At 34.0% G+C, this 15,150-nt stretch overlaps 1 protein-coding gene and 1 long non-coding RNA gene across 24 annotated transcripts in view; one reads left to right on the top strand and one right to left on the bottom strand.

Moving 5' to 3' along the window:
• The window catches only part of MYT1L (myelin transcription factor 1 like), a 331,824-nt gene that overhangs the window by 241,488 nt on the left and 75,186 nt on the right, over window positions 1-15,150 (top strand). For 14 of the 23 annotated variants that reach the window (XM_068678497.1, XM_068678494.1, XM_068678495.1 and 11 more), the window contains 3 exons: window positions 5,441-6,418; window positions 11,108-11,242; window positions 13,799-13,889. In XM_068678497.1, the coding sequence (XP_068534598.1) occupies window positions 5,441-6,418; window positions 11,108-11,242; window positions 13,799-13,889 (1,204 nt within the window). The remainder of the gene's footprint in view (window positions 1-5,440; window positions 6,419-11,107; window positions 11,243-13,798; window positions 13,890-15,150) is intronic. The other 9 variants (XM_068678499.1, XM_068678508.1, XM_068678515.1 and 6 more) reach the window with 3 other exon arrangements.
• On the bottom strand, window positions 1,014-5,431 carry LOC137854712 (uncharacterized). Its single transcript, XR_011095344.1, has 3 exons — window positions 2,933-5,431; window positions 2,563-2,650; window positions 1,014-2,042 (listed from the first exon to the last, which is right to left on the bottom strand). It is a non-coding gene; the product is annotated as an uncharacterized lncRNA (long non-coding RNA).

The following is a 15,150-nucleotide window of genomic DNA, read 5'->3' as shown; positions in this document are numbered from 1 at the left end:
ACACTGGTTTGTGTAGAAATCAAAAATTTTGAAAATGCTGATATGCCAAAATAATTTATCCATATTCATTGTTTCTATTTCAAATGTATTTTAATAGCAAAAAGGGAAAAAAAAAAAAAAAAAAAAAAAAAAAAAAGGAATATTTTTGTATATCAGTAAACACTCCTGAGCAGGAAAGAAAATCAGATCTGTAAAGATCCCTTTTAAACCTTAGGAAAAAGAAGAAAAAGAAAAAAAGGAGGGGAAAGAAAAAAAAAAAAAAAAAAAAGTATTGATTATTTTTCCAATGAGCAAATCGAGTTAAAAAATGGAATATGTAGAAAATGAAAAGATAGAAAATGAAAAGATCAAAATGTAACAGGAAAAAAAAAAAAAAACATGGTAAAAATATATGGTAAGCAAGCAAATTATGTACAATACTTGAAAGTCTGTATGGGCTTGTTCTATAGTTCTCATTCCTACTTTCCTAAACTGAATTGTACTGCAATATGCTGTGTTCTTTAGCTCAGACCTTCCTTGCCATGCTTAATGACTTCCACTCTTCATTTATTTTGTTTTGAATATTGGTTATTATTTGAATACTTCAGGAAGTATTTCAGTACTTCAGTAAGTACTTCCAGAACTTTTGCAGAGATGAAGAACTGCACATGGTCAACTTCAGTTTCCAGTGTGTACCTGAAACAGAAAAGTTTGACAGCTTCAGCTGTGTTCCAAATACCATATCAATAAGAGTATTCAGAGTTCTAGAGATTTTGTTTAGTAGAATTATATGTGTGCTCTATTTCTTCAGTGTGGAGTGAAGTTGAAACCAAAACCATGTCAGCTGTTGGAAGCTCACTATATTTTGTATGTCCTCAGTTTCCTTACTTGTAGATTTTTCCAGAGGAGTATTCAATGTGCAAACAGCCCCCTACCCCATATGATGTTGTAACATTGCAAGATTTGGGATTCATTTGTGCCAAGACTGACTTGCTAAATATGCATGAACCTCACTTTACAGCTTAGGAGAAAAATGGTAGCACAGTAGTATCATACGCTAAGAACTTAGGAACTGACAAGTGGAAGTAGCAAGAGCAGTGAAGTGTTCGAAAACAGGCAACGATGCATGGATAATGAAACTGTTTCTCTGGGCAGGAAGCCTATATAACCACATATAGGTTCAGCTTGTTAGCCATCGTGTTTTCCCATGCTTGGGAGAAAGTGAGTAATTTGATACACACAAGACTTCTTGTTCATGAAGTCTTTGGTCTTTGATAGGAATGTAGCTGCTTTAACTGAAGTATCATTGCCTCTCTCTGCAGAATCTCTCAAACTAAATGCTGTATATTATCATTTTCAAAAAGAGGGTGCTGTTTTTCATGACTCCCTACACTGAAATCATACCAAGCCATTTATTCTGCCAAAAAACTTGTTCACATATATATGTGATAGGAACAAAGAGAGGAAGCAATCATGGATATAGAAGCTATAGTCCTTATTCTCCAGTGACTCACTGTATGACATGGAAGGAGTCACTCACCTTCTCTGTATCTCAATTTCCCATCTGTAAAATGGGCTTAAAATACCTACCTCACAGGGGTGTTGTGAGGCTTTTTAACATAATGTTTGTAAAGTGCTTTGAGATCCTTGGATGAAAGGTGCAATAAGAAATCAAATTATTCACTTTTTTTTTTTTTAGTGCCATACAAAAATGCATTTGTGTTCAGGTAGCTGAAGGCTTCCAGCTCTTTAAAGCTATTCCACATATCCTCCACTATAGTTTCCCTGCCTGTCTTATCTTTTGAGAGTTAAACAGAACAAATATTGCAATAAGAATATCTAAATTGTCATGGTATTCTGGGAATGACGGTTAAAATAATCTGATATTCTTTTTAGACTATGTTGTATATTCCTTTTCCACACAACCCCAAAGCTTACAGAAAAAAGGGAGATGATGACTTCGTTCACTCTTCAGCTGATTGGCTAACTTGTTTCTTTTTGAGACAAACTCAGATGCTTCTTCAAATTAAAAACTGCAATTTGAGTCAATGGTTCCAAAAATTCTGTAAGGAGTAGAGTAGGTATTTTAGTGCTATAAGCTTTACTAAAAGCTATATGCTTTTATTTAGCACATAGCCATTAAACAATATAGTATAAAGGTTGGTACCAAGTTAAAGGTAAAATGTTAGGAAGCATAGAAAAATGAAGTGAAAACAAGATTTTCTTTTACAGAGCTGAATAAAAGAAAAGACACATAGGTTCGCACAGAACTGCTGGGCTAGCATATTTTGTAGAAGTACCCTTAATTAATACGCAAACTAATTCAGTACTCAAACATTTGGTTTAATAAACAGGTGACACAGGTGCTTCACTAGAGCAGGCCAGAAGGCTCAGAATCTAACAGACTCTTATCTGGAGAAGATGGTACAGTATATATAGATATCCTTTTCATTGAAATTAAATACTTCATGAAGATAAGAAATGTGAAAACAATAGTTGATAAAGAAAGTAGAAAATGCAAGAAAAGGACAAAAATTAAAAGAGGAGGAATGAAACTAGATTAAAATATTTTTGTTTTCCTGCCTCTTTCATCAAGGATTCATGCTTTACACTTTCTTCTCCTCCACCACCTTTTTTTCTTCTTCTTTTTAGGATTGAACGGGCAGGAGCCCTGAAAAGGATATAACCAATCAAACAGAATAAAAATATTAGTTACAGCTTTCACCCAGCTTCACCTACTCAAAAGGAATTTACATGTCTTCACTCATACAGTACGTGATTCATATTTTGACTTTTCACTGTTGTGGAGGCAAACCAGAATACATTCCTCCCCTGATGATCATTTACATGACCCTCATTCATGTAAACACAAAAGCCCTTATCAAAAAAAAAAAAAAAAAATCCTCAAAATTTTTCACATTTTGAAAATTTCTGTAGTATAGCTACTACATACCTTACAATTCTCTGGATGGCTCAAGAAAATATTTCTTCCTACACTATACTTCGGTATCTTGCTAAAGTTCGATTTGGACTTATTTCACCAGTGTTTCTGTATGCCTCACGCTAAATGCAAAGGCACTGTCAGTTCTGGACATATAACTTACTTCTTCTTTAATTACTTTGATGTTCTTTCTTCTACATCTGATTGCCCATCAGAAATAACTAATTGCACCCCGTAAAAGCAGCTGTTTCTACTGAGCAGTCTTCCTGGCAATAGATTTTAGCCTTAATATTTAAATTAATGTGGGATTTGTTTGTACATTTCATGTTAGAAGATGATCATCAATGTATTAAAACATTTGCTTTTCAAATGGTACAAACTAATTATCCAGTAATCCTTAACTGCCTACTTCTATGCAGTTATTCAAGGTAGAATTTTTTCAAATAGGAAGCATATGTGACATCCCTTACTTTTATACTGACAAATTGATACTCTGATATACTTAATTTTTTAGAGACTGAAACATAAATATGAGTATTTTTTATCTTGAGCAACTAAAATAAAACCACTTTTGATAATAAATAGATAACCCATTACTGACTTAGAATAACTTGTTATGTAAAAATAACAAACATCCTTCCCTGCTAATTATCTTCTATGTATAATGCTATAACACTTAGAGTTGTTTTGTTGTTTTTGTTTTTCCTAGACATAGCCTAGTCATCTATCAGGTCTGCCGCTTAACTACAGCCTACTATCATCCCAGGATCCCTAACCACTGTGTAGAAGGCATACTATCTTGTGGCTGAAACATTAATTATTGTGCTATTGAGCTTTGTATTTAAAACACTGATTTATTATCTTGTCCACTGACATAAAAATTATTTTTATAAAAAAACATTTCTTATCATCAAAATGTTAGTATACAAAGCCACCTACAACCTGCAATTTTCTGCTTTGTTTTGTTTATCCAAAACATAAAAGTCATACTTTAGAAAGTGCTACGTATTTAGATGTAACAGTATTGCAAATACACCTGAGCTGAAAAGATGATATTACAAATTGATGGACTAGCTCTTGAGCAGGTGTTAATTGTCCTAGCTCTACTGATTTCTTTCAATTTGTACCAGCTGAAAAACTGGCCTAGCATGTCAACCTAACAACAGATTTAGTAAATTCTTTTCAAGTTGTGATGCTAAATATTTAAATATTGCTTGGGTAGCTGATAAATAAAACAGAATTTATGAGATGTTCATTAGTAAATAATGGTGAATGTATATCTGTTTTAAGAATGGGTCTAAGAATGAGATAACTTCTGAGTTAACATTAGATATCAGAAAATGATGTCTGGATGATATTCATCTGACCAAATACAGATATCTTTAAGGTAGGCATCTACTCTGAGCCCCTTCATTGTCAGTGAAGAGAAACAAGCACTTCTAGTAAGTGATTCATTTTATTCTGAGGAAGACAACCAAATCAGGTGGATTATAGCTTTACAGTGTCTGCTTCTCTTATTGACCAAGGACAGGATTATTGCTTACTGGGGTATGGATGCCTGCCTCACTCATATCTAAAGTCAGGTGAAATGAATCTCACCCTCAGGGCCACACATTGACTCCATCTTATTAAGTTACCCCCCCTATTTTTCAGCAGTTACTAAGGCAAAGCTAAGTAAAACATAGTAACTTTGCACCATTCTGTTACAATATTCAGGGTAGTAGAAATAACAGCCCTACCATACATGTATGACCATATAATTTGGGCTAGCATATTAACTTAAAATTGTATTATACATATCATTGCTTCTATCTTCCCTTCATGTAACAAGTACTTTAAAATTCTTTTCCACAGTTTACATAGCTAAACTGAGAGATCTTGATTTCTACTGATGGATCCACTAAGTAAAATGTTATTTTGATCTTTGCACATAGTTATTGGTTATCTAGTGTTAATGGTGTGTATGGTGTGAAAAAAAAAAAAAAAAATCTGTCTCTTGTATATTCTTTCTCTTTTGGTGAATGTTACTCACCATTAAGAGAATAAATCCAGTAGTACTCACTCCTTTGCCACCTTCCACATTTACAAGAGATACAGGAGTGAGAAAAGCTTGAAACCTGTGCAATTATGTCATATTAGTGATATGATTGTAGAAAACCCCATAAAACTATAATTCTAGGAATGAAAGGAGAAACATAAGTTTCTATGCCATAATACTTTAGCAGTAATAGTAATTAGCATTTTGATTGTCTTTTTCTTATCATACTTGTGAAAGAAATTCATGTGAATAGCAAATAAACAAAAATAGCCTCATGGACTATAGAGAAATTCACTTAATAAAACTTAACTGCACATGGGCCTTAGTGTAATAGAATTGCTGTATGATTAACAATATTTGACATGCAGTTTGTTTTCTGTCCATGCGATTGCAACAACAGTTCCAATTGTAGCCACTTTTTTCTTTTCTTTTCCTTTTTCTTTCTTTCTTTGTTTCTTTCTTTGTTTCTGTTTTTTATGCAGAAGACCATCAAATGAATTGTCACAATACTCGAATAATGCAAGACACAGAAAAAGACGATAACAATAATGATGAGTATGATAATTACGATGAACTGGTGGCCAAGTCATTGTTAAATCTTGGCAAAATTGCAGAGGATGCTGCATACAGAGCCAGGACAGAATCAGAAATGAACAGCAATACATCTAATAGTCTGGAAGATGATAGTGACAAAAATGAAAATATTGGTCGGAAAAGTGAGCTGAGTTTAGATTTAGACAGTGACGTTGTTAGGGAAACAGTGGACTCCCTTAAATTACTAGCACAAGGACATGGTGTAGTGCTATCAGAAAACATTAATGACAGAAATTATGCAGACAATACTTCACAGCAAGATAATAGGAATATGAACTTTGTAATGCTAGGGAAGCCTGTGAACAATGGACTTACGGAAAAAATGGTGGAGGAGAGTGATGAAGAGGTGTGTCTCAGCAGTTTGGAGTGCTTAAGGAACCAGTGTTTTGATCTGGCTAGGAAACTCAGTGAGACAAACCCACAGGAAAGAAATCAACAACAAAACATGAACACTCGTCAGCATGTCAGGCAAGAAGATGACTTCCAAGGAAGAACACCAGACCGGAATTACTCTGATATGATGAACCTAATGAGGCTTGAAGAACAGTTGAGCCCCAGATCTAGGACTTTTTCTAGCTGTGCAAAGGAGGATGGTTGTCATGAAAGAGACGATGATACCACCTCTATTACTTCAGATAGGTCTGAAGAAGTGTTTGATATGACAAAAGGTAACTTAACCCTTCTTGAGAAAGCAATTGCTTTGGAAACTGAGAGAGCAAAAGCCATGAGAGAAAAAATGGCAGTGGAAGCTGGAAGGAGGGATAATATGAGATCATTTGAGGAACAGTCTCCAAGACAACTTTCTGGGGATGACAGGAAGCCTAAACCCAGTGACGGCCATGTCAAAAAGCCATATTATGGTAAAGGTAATATTTCTATATACCGTATGTTATGTCATAAGAAAGTATGAGCTAATATGTTAAGTTTTGCGTAGAATTCTGAAATGAAGTTATTAATTCTACAAAATGGGAACTTTGTTGAAATTGTAGTAGTATGGCATGATTGTAAAATAGTGTCATGCTGTGACTATTTAAAAAAAAATCATTCTGCAATGTTAGAAATATGTACAGTATTTCAGTGAATACCATTTGGCTAAATTAAAAAAATAATAATAATAACTTTCCAGGGAAACAATGCAAATAAGAGATCATGTTGAAAGAGGCAAAGATTTTTCTCAAGCATTTAATACATTTTACAGTAATTACTAAAAACAAACTATATATGAGAGTGGGGTATTATGTAGCAGGTAGTCAATCAGTTTTAAAGTGCATATTTTACAGGTTGGATTGGGTAGGTGGCATCGTGATTTATAAAATTATCATCAAACGACAGTTATTGATGAAGCATCTCCCATCTAAAATGTAGAATTGCCTGATAGGAATTGAACAGTATCAGAATGACCGATAACATAAGATAGGGGCAGTGACTGCACATTAATTATCTTAAGATAGTAAGGTAATGGAAACCATTTGCTATGCAAGGCATGGTGTGGCCTGGGCTGAGATCAATAGCAATTTCTTTCTTATGTGCATTCCACTTCACTGGTTTCATTCCATTGTGGAAACAGTTAAGGTGCTGCCTTGACCATAATTCAATATAAAAGAAACCAAAACCAAACCAAACCAAACCAAAAAACAAACAAACAAACAAACAAACAAACAAACAAAAAACAGACTAAAGGTTACCTTTAGAATGAGTTTTAATTGTTTTAATTTATGAGATTATCCTGGTGATGGTGTTTTTATATTACCACACCTCTCTTTAATATATCGACATCTGTACATGTAGGGCTGTATTGTATAAATTGTTCAGTATATCCTGAGATTCACTGAACACCCTTAATTCCCATTGACTTTAGTGGAAGTTGAGGACATGGTATTTCTTAGGACTTGCTAAGCAGGGACTGCTTTCATCTTATATTTGTTATAACAATACTTGGATTCCTTTCTGAAAATGAACTGAGATGGTTGGCAATTTCCTCCTTTTTATAATTCCTTGTTTGGAAAAAGTAACTCCCTAAGATCTCCCTGTATCATTCAGGTAGGCAATCTCTTGGTCCAAGAAAGGCTTTGATCTTTTTTTACAAAACTTAAAGAAAAGTAATGTCCAGTCTCTTAGAAAAGCATAGAAATTACTGTTGTTAAATACTCTTGTGCTATGTATTTTAGTGAAGTATTGTTGTTGGGTTTTTTTTTGGAGAAAAAAAAAAAAAAAAAAAAAAAGCATAGTCCAGTGAATGCTTTAGTAACTTTGGGTACTTGGGGAAGACAATGTTAGTTAGTGTATTACTGCATAGCCATGCAGATGTTGTTCTAAATGTTGTTCACATATGACATACATTAGGTGCCTTTTCCCTTTGGATATGTGTCTCTAATAAAACCACAGAAAACACAATAAAACATTATTATTTTTTCAAGTCTTTTAATTCTGGTAATGTCCAGCCCTTCCAGTCTCTGTATGAATAGGAAAGTATTTCTGCATATTGATCTCCAAAAAGACAGTATAATCTCTAACAATGACAAAAGTATGGACTAAATATTTCAGTAAATTCTGAAGCTTCTTTGAACCATTCCGTCCCTTGGCAGCTGAATCAATAATGGGTCCAAACCCCAGCCAAGGACACGAAAGACAACATTAAATGTTGTGGTAGTTTGGACCAAGAAACTTTGTGCAGTGGATAGCTCTACACTTCGTTTTTGTTTTGTTTTGTTTTGTTTTGTTTTAAGGCAAGAAAGAAAAAAAAAAAAAAAAAAAAAAAAACAATTCCTTCCTTACTTTGAAAAACATAAGAAATGCTATTGCACTTGTTGAGAGAGTAAGCTTTAAGTAAGGCAATTGATTATATTGTTTGTTCTGAACTCACGTATTATCTTCCAAATACTCCTGGAAGTGTTATCCACAGAGATGTATGATATGGTCAATAATTTTTTTGGATATGCAGGTTTGCAGTGAGAAATACCTCTGCCTTTTGTTTTGAGGAGTTCTGCTTTCAGAAATCAGTGAAACATCCATTAAAGGACCACTGACTAATTTTTCCCTGCTGTTTAAAACTATCTAAACAACTGTCTAAACTTTCTTCTGAAGTTTATGATTAAGACCTTTTGAGTCCTCTGGCAACATTCACTCAGCCAATACTCCCATTGTGACAAAGAACAAAGAAATGTTGCAGAATTAAATAAAACTGTGCAATATTTCTCCCCTTTAGCAGGAAAGGATTTACAAAAGAGTATCTAGTACTTTGTAAAAAGTTATGGAAAGTTTAGTCAGACGTCTTCCATTAAAAGCAATGGGAAATTTTGCAAGTACAATTTTATGTGAGTTTTGAAATCATTAAGAATAGTATACAGCATCTTTTCTGACTCATTAGACCATAAAGGCTATTAAAGATCTGATATCATGCTATAACCTTACAGCATAAAGACCTGAATACTATAGATTATTTATTTGACACTGTAAAATGTTAAGTGTCCGGATCCTCAGGTGCTCTAAATTAGAATGCATTCATTGACCTCAGTGGAGTTACAACAACATGGAGTAGCTAAAGTTTCTTTAGTTTAAAATGTATAAAAAGCCATTATGGTCTACTAATCATCTACATTTTTGCAGTCTTTGAATATTGTTATATTTACATAATTTATATTTCATTTACATTACTTATTCACATATCTACTTTTACACATCCCAAAGTATTTGACATGAAGAGTTGCTTAGAGTTGTGTATGTATGTAGCTGTGGGCTTGCTGTTCTAGTGGTCTCAGCACAGGCCTATCTGGCAAGAATTCTAATCCCTCCTCTGACATTCACTCCTTTTGTGGCCTTGGGTTTAACATTTTGATTTCTTTGTTACAATTTCCTGAAGTATAAGATCATGGTATTTCCAAGAGTGTTGTGATAATTGTATAGCATTTTGAAGATGGATATGTATGTGCATTTATCATTAAAGAGTGTGGGGAAAGAAGAAAAAAAAAAAAAAAAAGAACTGTATACTACAGTTAACATGCAGGCTAAGTAAAGTAAAACTTTCACAATTAGGGATTCCATTTGCAAAATCCAAGGTTTAAATATCACATTAAAATTGAAGAATGGATTTAAAACATGGAGAGTCATTTGAAAAGAGTTGAAGAATTTCTCTAAAATGAAGGCGTTTCAGATGGACTTGGAATGTAAAAGTATATTCATATAAAACTACTAGAGGGAAATCAGGGAAAAATAAGTCCACAACTGAACATGAGCTCTGGATTCTATTTATTCATGCTTAAAAAAAAAATGGGTTGTGTGTGAAGGTCTGCAAGTACTGAAATTTCCACTGATTGTACTGAGGATTGCATTTATTAAAGCTGGGATGGAATTTAATGTAAGAAAAACTTTGTATAAAACACATAGCAAAATCTTATTTTCCAGAGAAGAAAGCATAATACCTGAAGCAGAGCAATGACAAGAGCAGCAAAAAATACTTAGATGAGGATAGCTCAGACTGGGTATTGAAAGGAGGCTGGAAAAAAAGATAGAAAGGGGATGCTGTGTGATTGTGATCCAGAATGGTAGCAGTTAGAGTATCCTGAATTTTATTCCTTCAATACTAGTATAAACATTTACAATAGTCTTCAAAATCTGACAACTCTAATCAAAATGATACATGATTTGTATCATGTGCTGGGCTGGAAGGCTAGGAATGTTATTTCCAGATGTTCTGTAAAATAAACAAGCTGATAAAGTATGTTAGCAAATTCTAGTTCAAGATAAATTTCATCAGCAGTTTCACTACTTTCTTGGCAGAAAACCTTATTTTGTTGAAAAAATATCTATTCAGACTTTTCACTGATTTGTAGACAGAAGATCCAACGACATTCTAAAAGATCATTAACCTTTTAAGCATATGAATATTATAGCATTATATGCATTTTTGTAATGGCACAAATTTACACAGTAAGTGGTACTCTCAGTAATTCTGATTACAATGTTTACCCCACCATAATTTATTGAAGAGAAAGAAATATTTTACTGTTTATAATTAATTTAAAGAAAAAAGAATCATCTGCTCAGAGAACCTTGGAAAAGGGATATATTTATGCTGAATCATTGAATCATTATTTTAAAGAGTTGGGTTTGCTACTCTGAGGACATTGAACTTCTATGACAATAAGTTTGCAGAATTTAATAAATCAGGCAAATTAGAATGTAAAGGGAAACTCCAACTAAACAGTTTCCAAATGACCTTACACCCTTGAGCTGGTGCTTGCCAGCAGAATGTTGATTGACAGTGGTATGGCTTTGCTATAAAATGGTCATTTTCCAATCACTCTGAATGGATCTATGCTATGATCATAGGAGCCGGCAGTCTGAAAAGAAGATAATGGGATAAAAGTGACAACACTCTGTTAAGAAGTAGAAGGGTTTTTTGTTTACTTGTTGTTTTTTTTTCTTCTAGTTTTCATTAAAAAAAAAAAAAAAAAAAAAAAAAACATTTACCAAAGAGTAAATGACATGATTAAATGAACCTTCTTACAGAAATGTGTAAAGCATCATTCACTTGACACATTTGTTGTAAATTATAGATCCCTCAAGAACAGAAAAGAAAGAGAGCAAATGTCCTACCCCTGGGTGTGATGGAACTGGCCATGTAACGGGGCTTTACCCCCATCACCGCAGTTTGTCAGGATGCCCACACAAAGATAGGGTCCCTCCAGAAAGTAAGTTCACATTGTTTCATGGAAACTGGGGATAAAACTACAAAGATTTTTCTAGCATGCTTTATAAACCTTTTATTTAAAAATTAATTTTATTTTTCAGTATGGTTTGTCTCAACTTAGTCAACTGTTCTGTGTTATACTTTTTCCTTTATTCCATCATTTCTATTCTCTACTAACTTTTACACTGAAAGAACAACTTTTAAAGCTGTATTCTTTGATTTAAGAATCCTAGGTTGTTTTTAAATAGATCTATTCAGTCAACAGAGAAAAAGGTTTTCAGAAGATGTGCACTGCTTTTACTTCTGCATGCTGATGTCACATCAATTGTCCCTGTTGTCTCGTACAGGAATAATTGTACTTGAAAAAATTGCAGCCCCTTTCCTTTGTTGGTGTTTTGTCTTAAACATAGTTTATCTTAAACTAATTTATATTATTAATAATAACAATCTGACTGTTTACTTAGTTACACACCTCAGGATTTTGAGCAATATTCCCCTGTAATTTACATGGCTAGAATTTTCTGCCTTGTCAATGGATTCTGTATGAGGGAGGTTCACCCATCCAGACACAGACATTAATCAGAAAGCAGAGAGATCCATTTCTAGAAGTCACCTCCTTGGCTGGTAGAAATGGCATAGTTCTGTTGAAGCTAATTGCTCTATGTTGCTATATGTCAGACAGGCATCTACCTAAGATACAGTTCTCTTTCACACTAATTTAAAATTTATTTATTCCTTTGAATCCTATAGCCTAAAATCCCCACTGTCCATCAGCACTTACAGACCTAATATCAATAGATTTATAGATGACTAAAAGAAACATTAAAGACAGGACTTAAATGTTCCCCAATTTCCAAAGGGAAGTGGACTCTGAAGGACAAAAAAGTGGAAATAGGTCTGCACACCAAGAGTAGCAGACATAAGAAGTTTCCTCTTTCATGGTAGAGTGGCTTTGCCAAGTAGTATTGAGGAAGTGCTTTAGGAAACTGCTGCATCTTGGTCGATCTCTGAATACAGTAGAACAGATAGATTCATTTCTCTCCTTTGCAAGACCTTGTAATTTTCTGAAGCACAAATATTTTTTCAGTTGCTCAAAGTTCTCTCATTTTTATAAATGGTAAATAAAAAGCTCTTTAGAAGACTTTGTAAATCAAAGAAGAATATAGCTTTAAACTGTTTGCATGCTCTTGTACCTAATAAAATGTAAAAGGTGAGCTCATCTTTTTATTTTTTCCTGTGATGTTGGCCTTGTGAAGCATGTTTCAAGAACAGCTTTGAATAGTAGGAATTTCAGAATAAAGCTTTTACATCTATACATGTTTTAGTACGCTGATGAAGGGATGATGATGATGGTTATCTTTTAATCAGTATATGTGGTTAATTTCTCAAGTCTCTGAACAGCTTTTATTCAGTTCTTTACTCAGTCAAGGAATTCACTGATTTTATTAGAACTTTTTTTGAGTGAGAACTAAATACAGGCTTCCAGACTAGTTCTTGTATGAGAAAACCAGAATTTTGCAAGAGCTGGATGGCCTCTTTCCATAGTGATATACTGCCAATCCAGCTCTGAGACATGGATTCAAATATGTCTCACATCATACAAAACTGTTTAGTGTTACCAAAAAGCTCTTGATAATTTGGCAATTCACAGCATAAGTTTTATGATTCCAAAAAGAGTTGCTCTGAGCAGCTTTGGGAGTAAATTTTCCATCCAGTTTGCAATGGATGCAGATGTAAAGCAGTTTATTTGCTTAAGCTTGTACCACTTGTTTCTTTTTTTTACAAAGGTTGTTTTTTGTTGTTGTTGTTGTTTGCTTTGTTTTGTTTTCCACCATCCCTCAATTTTTAATTGATTTTTTTTTTTTTTTTAGTTTTCAGTCTCTAAAATAATAATTATAATAATCTATCCATTGCAATTTTCACATCTGTGGACAATGCAAGTTAAAATAAAATGACCAGTTCTGCTCGTCATATAAACATGAATGGTATTTCTATGTAGATATGGGCAGAACTGGGCACTAGATCAATTGGACTGTCTTATAGTTAGTATCAAATTCTAATCAGGGTTGTGCTGAGGTATATTTAAAATAAAATGTTCTACCAGTATAACTTGAGAGCAGATTTTCGTTCTTGAGTTTGATACTGTGTATATAAACTTGTATATTTTGAGCACATACGTTTCCTGAAAGAATTTTTTGAGTCCATATTTTTAATTGGATTTTTGCTAGTTCACAGTTTACTACTGAGCGGGTGTTTGCTCAGTGTTTTTTTACTAAGAAGATGTTGGAAGTCTTTTGCTTCATTGTTGCACGGAAGATACTTTTGATTATAGGTTCAGTAACCTAATTTTCACTGTTGCCCTGTGTTAAAGAGCATAGGGTCACAATACTTACTTCCCACATCAGGCTTTATTGGCTATGTGTGTCACGTGTATTTTGAGGAATGCTGGTTGTTAATGAATCCTGCTTTGTTTTAAAATGGTTTCATATATACTGGGATTTGATTTTTTTTTTCTTGTTTTCATACTCTGCTGTTTTCTCTTACTCTCCTTGTCAAGTTCTTGCCATGCATGAAAATGTTCTTAAGTGTCCTACACCAGGCTGCACAGGCCGGGGCCACGTAAATAGCAACAGGAATTCCCACCGAAGGTAAGGATTCCATCACTGGACACCAATCTAGAGGGAACAGTGCCTCCGAACTGCAGCCCTTCTAGCAGTCCATTGGCAGGGGGGGAAGTGTGAGTGTGTGTTCTGTTGTTCTGTTTCTAAGATTGACAGATGGTGCTTCATATGCTTTAAAGAGTAACATTTTTTCATGTATTTTCTGGGGAGGACAAGTGTTCATTTGCTTCAGTATGGATGAATTGATTCACAGAAGACACTTTAATCATCCATTAGGTTTTTGGGTGTGGTGATTTTTTGTTTGTTTGTTTTTTTCTTTCTGTATTGGTATTAGCAGTGATGCAAAATGAATGGTATGACTTCTTCTCTGTCACAGGGACAAGGAAGAGTCTGCCAATATCATCAAGACTAGTGCAGAGTTCTCGTCCCCACACTTCACTCTCTTCAGAGACTGTTTTGCATGAAAAAATCCACTCTACCCCTAAAAATGATATTCTATACACGAGAAACAACATTTTGAATACACAGACACTAAGAGTTAACTTTTCAACTAAAAAAAAAAAAAGTCTCAACCCCCAAATCTTTATTCAGATATAATTAAAGTAGAATTTTGCTTGATTAAGAAACATTATGAAAATGTCTCATTAAATTTAAATTAGAAGCCAAAAATGCTCAATATAAATAGTCAAGCAAAGGAAGATTGAGAAAAATATAACTTTTCTATAGTTTCCTAAAATTAATAATTGATTCTTATACAAGGGATGTCACTGCCTTTTAAATTCTGACACACATGAGAAAAAAAAAGTTACTAGAAATTTTAGTATGTCATAGTTTTTCCACAAATAATGAGGTCTTGCTTATTTCCTTACAATTTAGGAAAAAAAAATAAATAATCCAGGAAATGCGAGTAGAGGGTAAAAGGATGCAAAGTTCCTATTATCTAATTCCTTTTTTACTGTTAATTGTAACATAAAGGTTTAAGGGATTACATTATTAAGGCGCTGGATGTTCAGTCTTATGGGTTACTGCCCCCTTACATGCCTCCTGGACTCTCGTGGGTACCTCATCAAGAAACTCGGGTACCCCTTTCTTCTCTGTAGTGACATTGCTACTAGATGCAGCAAAAATCTTTGAGAAGGTTTTCAGGGATTTACTACTGCTTGAAGCAGCATTCAATTTTGGTTGGATATCTACTAGAATATTGGAGGTGATTGAAGAAGAGTATGTCAATAGAGAGCAGCTGCCCTCCGGTATGACTCCAGAGCACTCTCACCCCTCTGCAGATCTA

The sequence above is a fragment of the Anas acuta genome, chromosome 3 (genome assembly GCF_963932015.1).
Source record: "Anas acuta chromosome 3, bAnaAcu1.1, whole genome shotgun sequence".
Taxonomy (NCBI): domain Eukaryota; kingdom Metazoa; phylum Chordata; class Aves; order Anseriformes; family Anatidae; genus Anas; species Anas acuta.
Note: the sequence above shows the minus strand (reverse complement) of the source record. Positions and strands in the feature narration are given on the sequence as shown.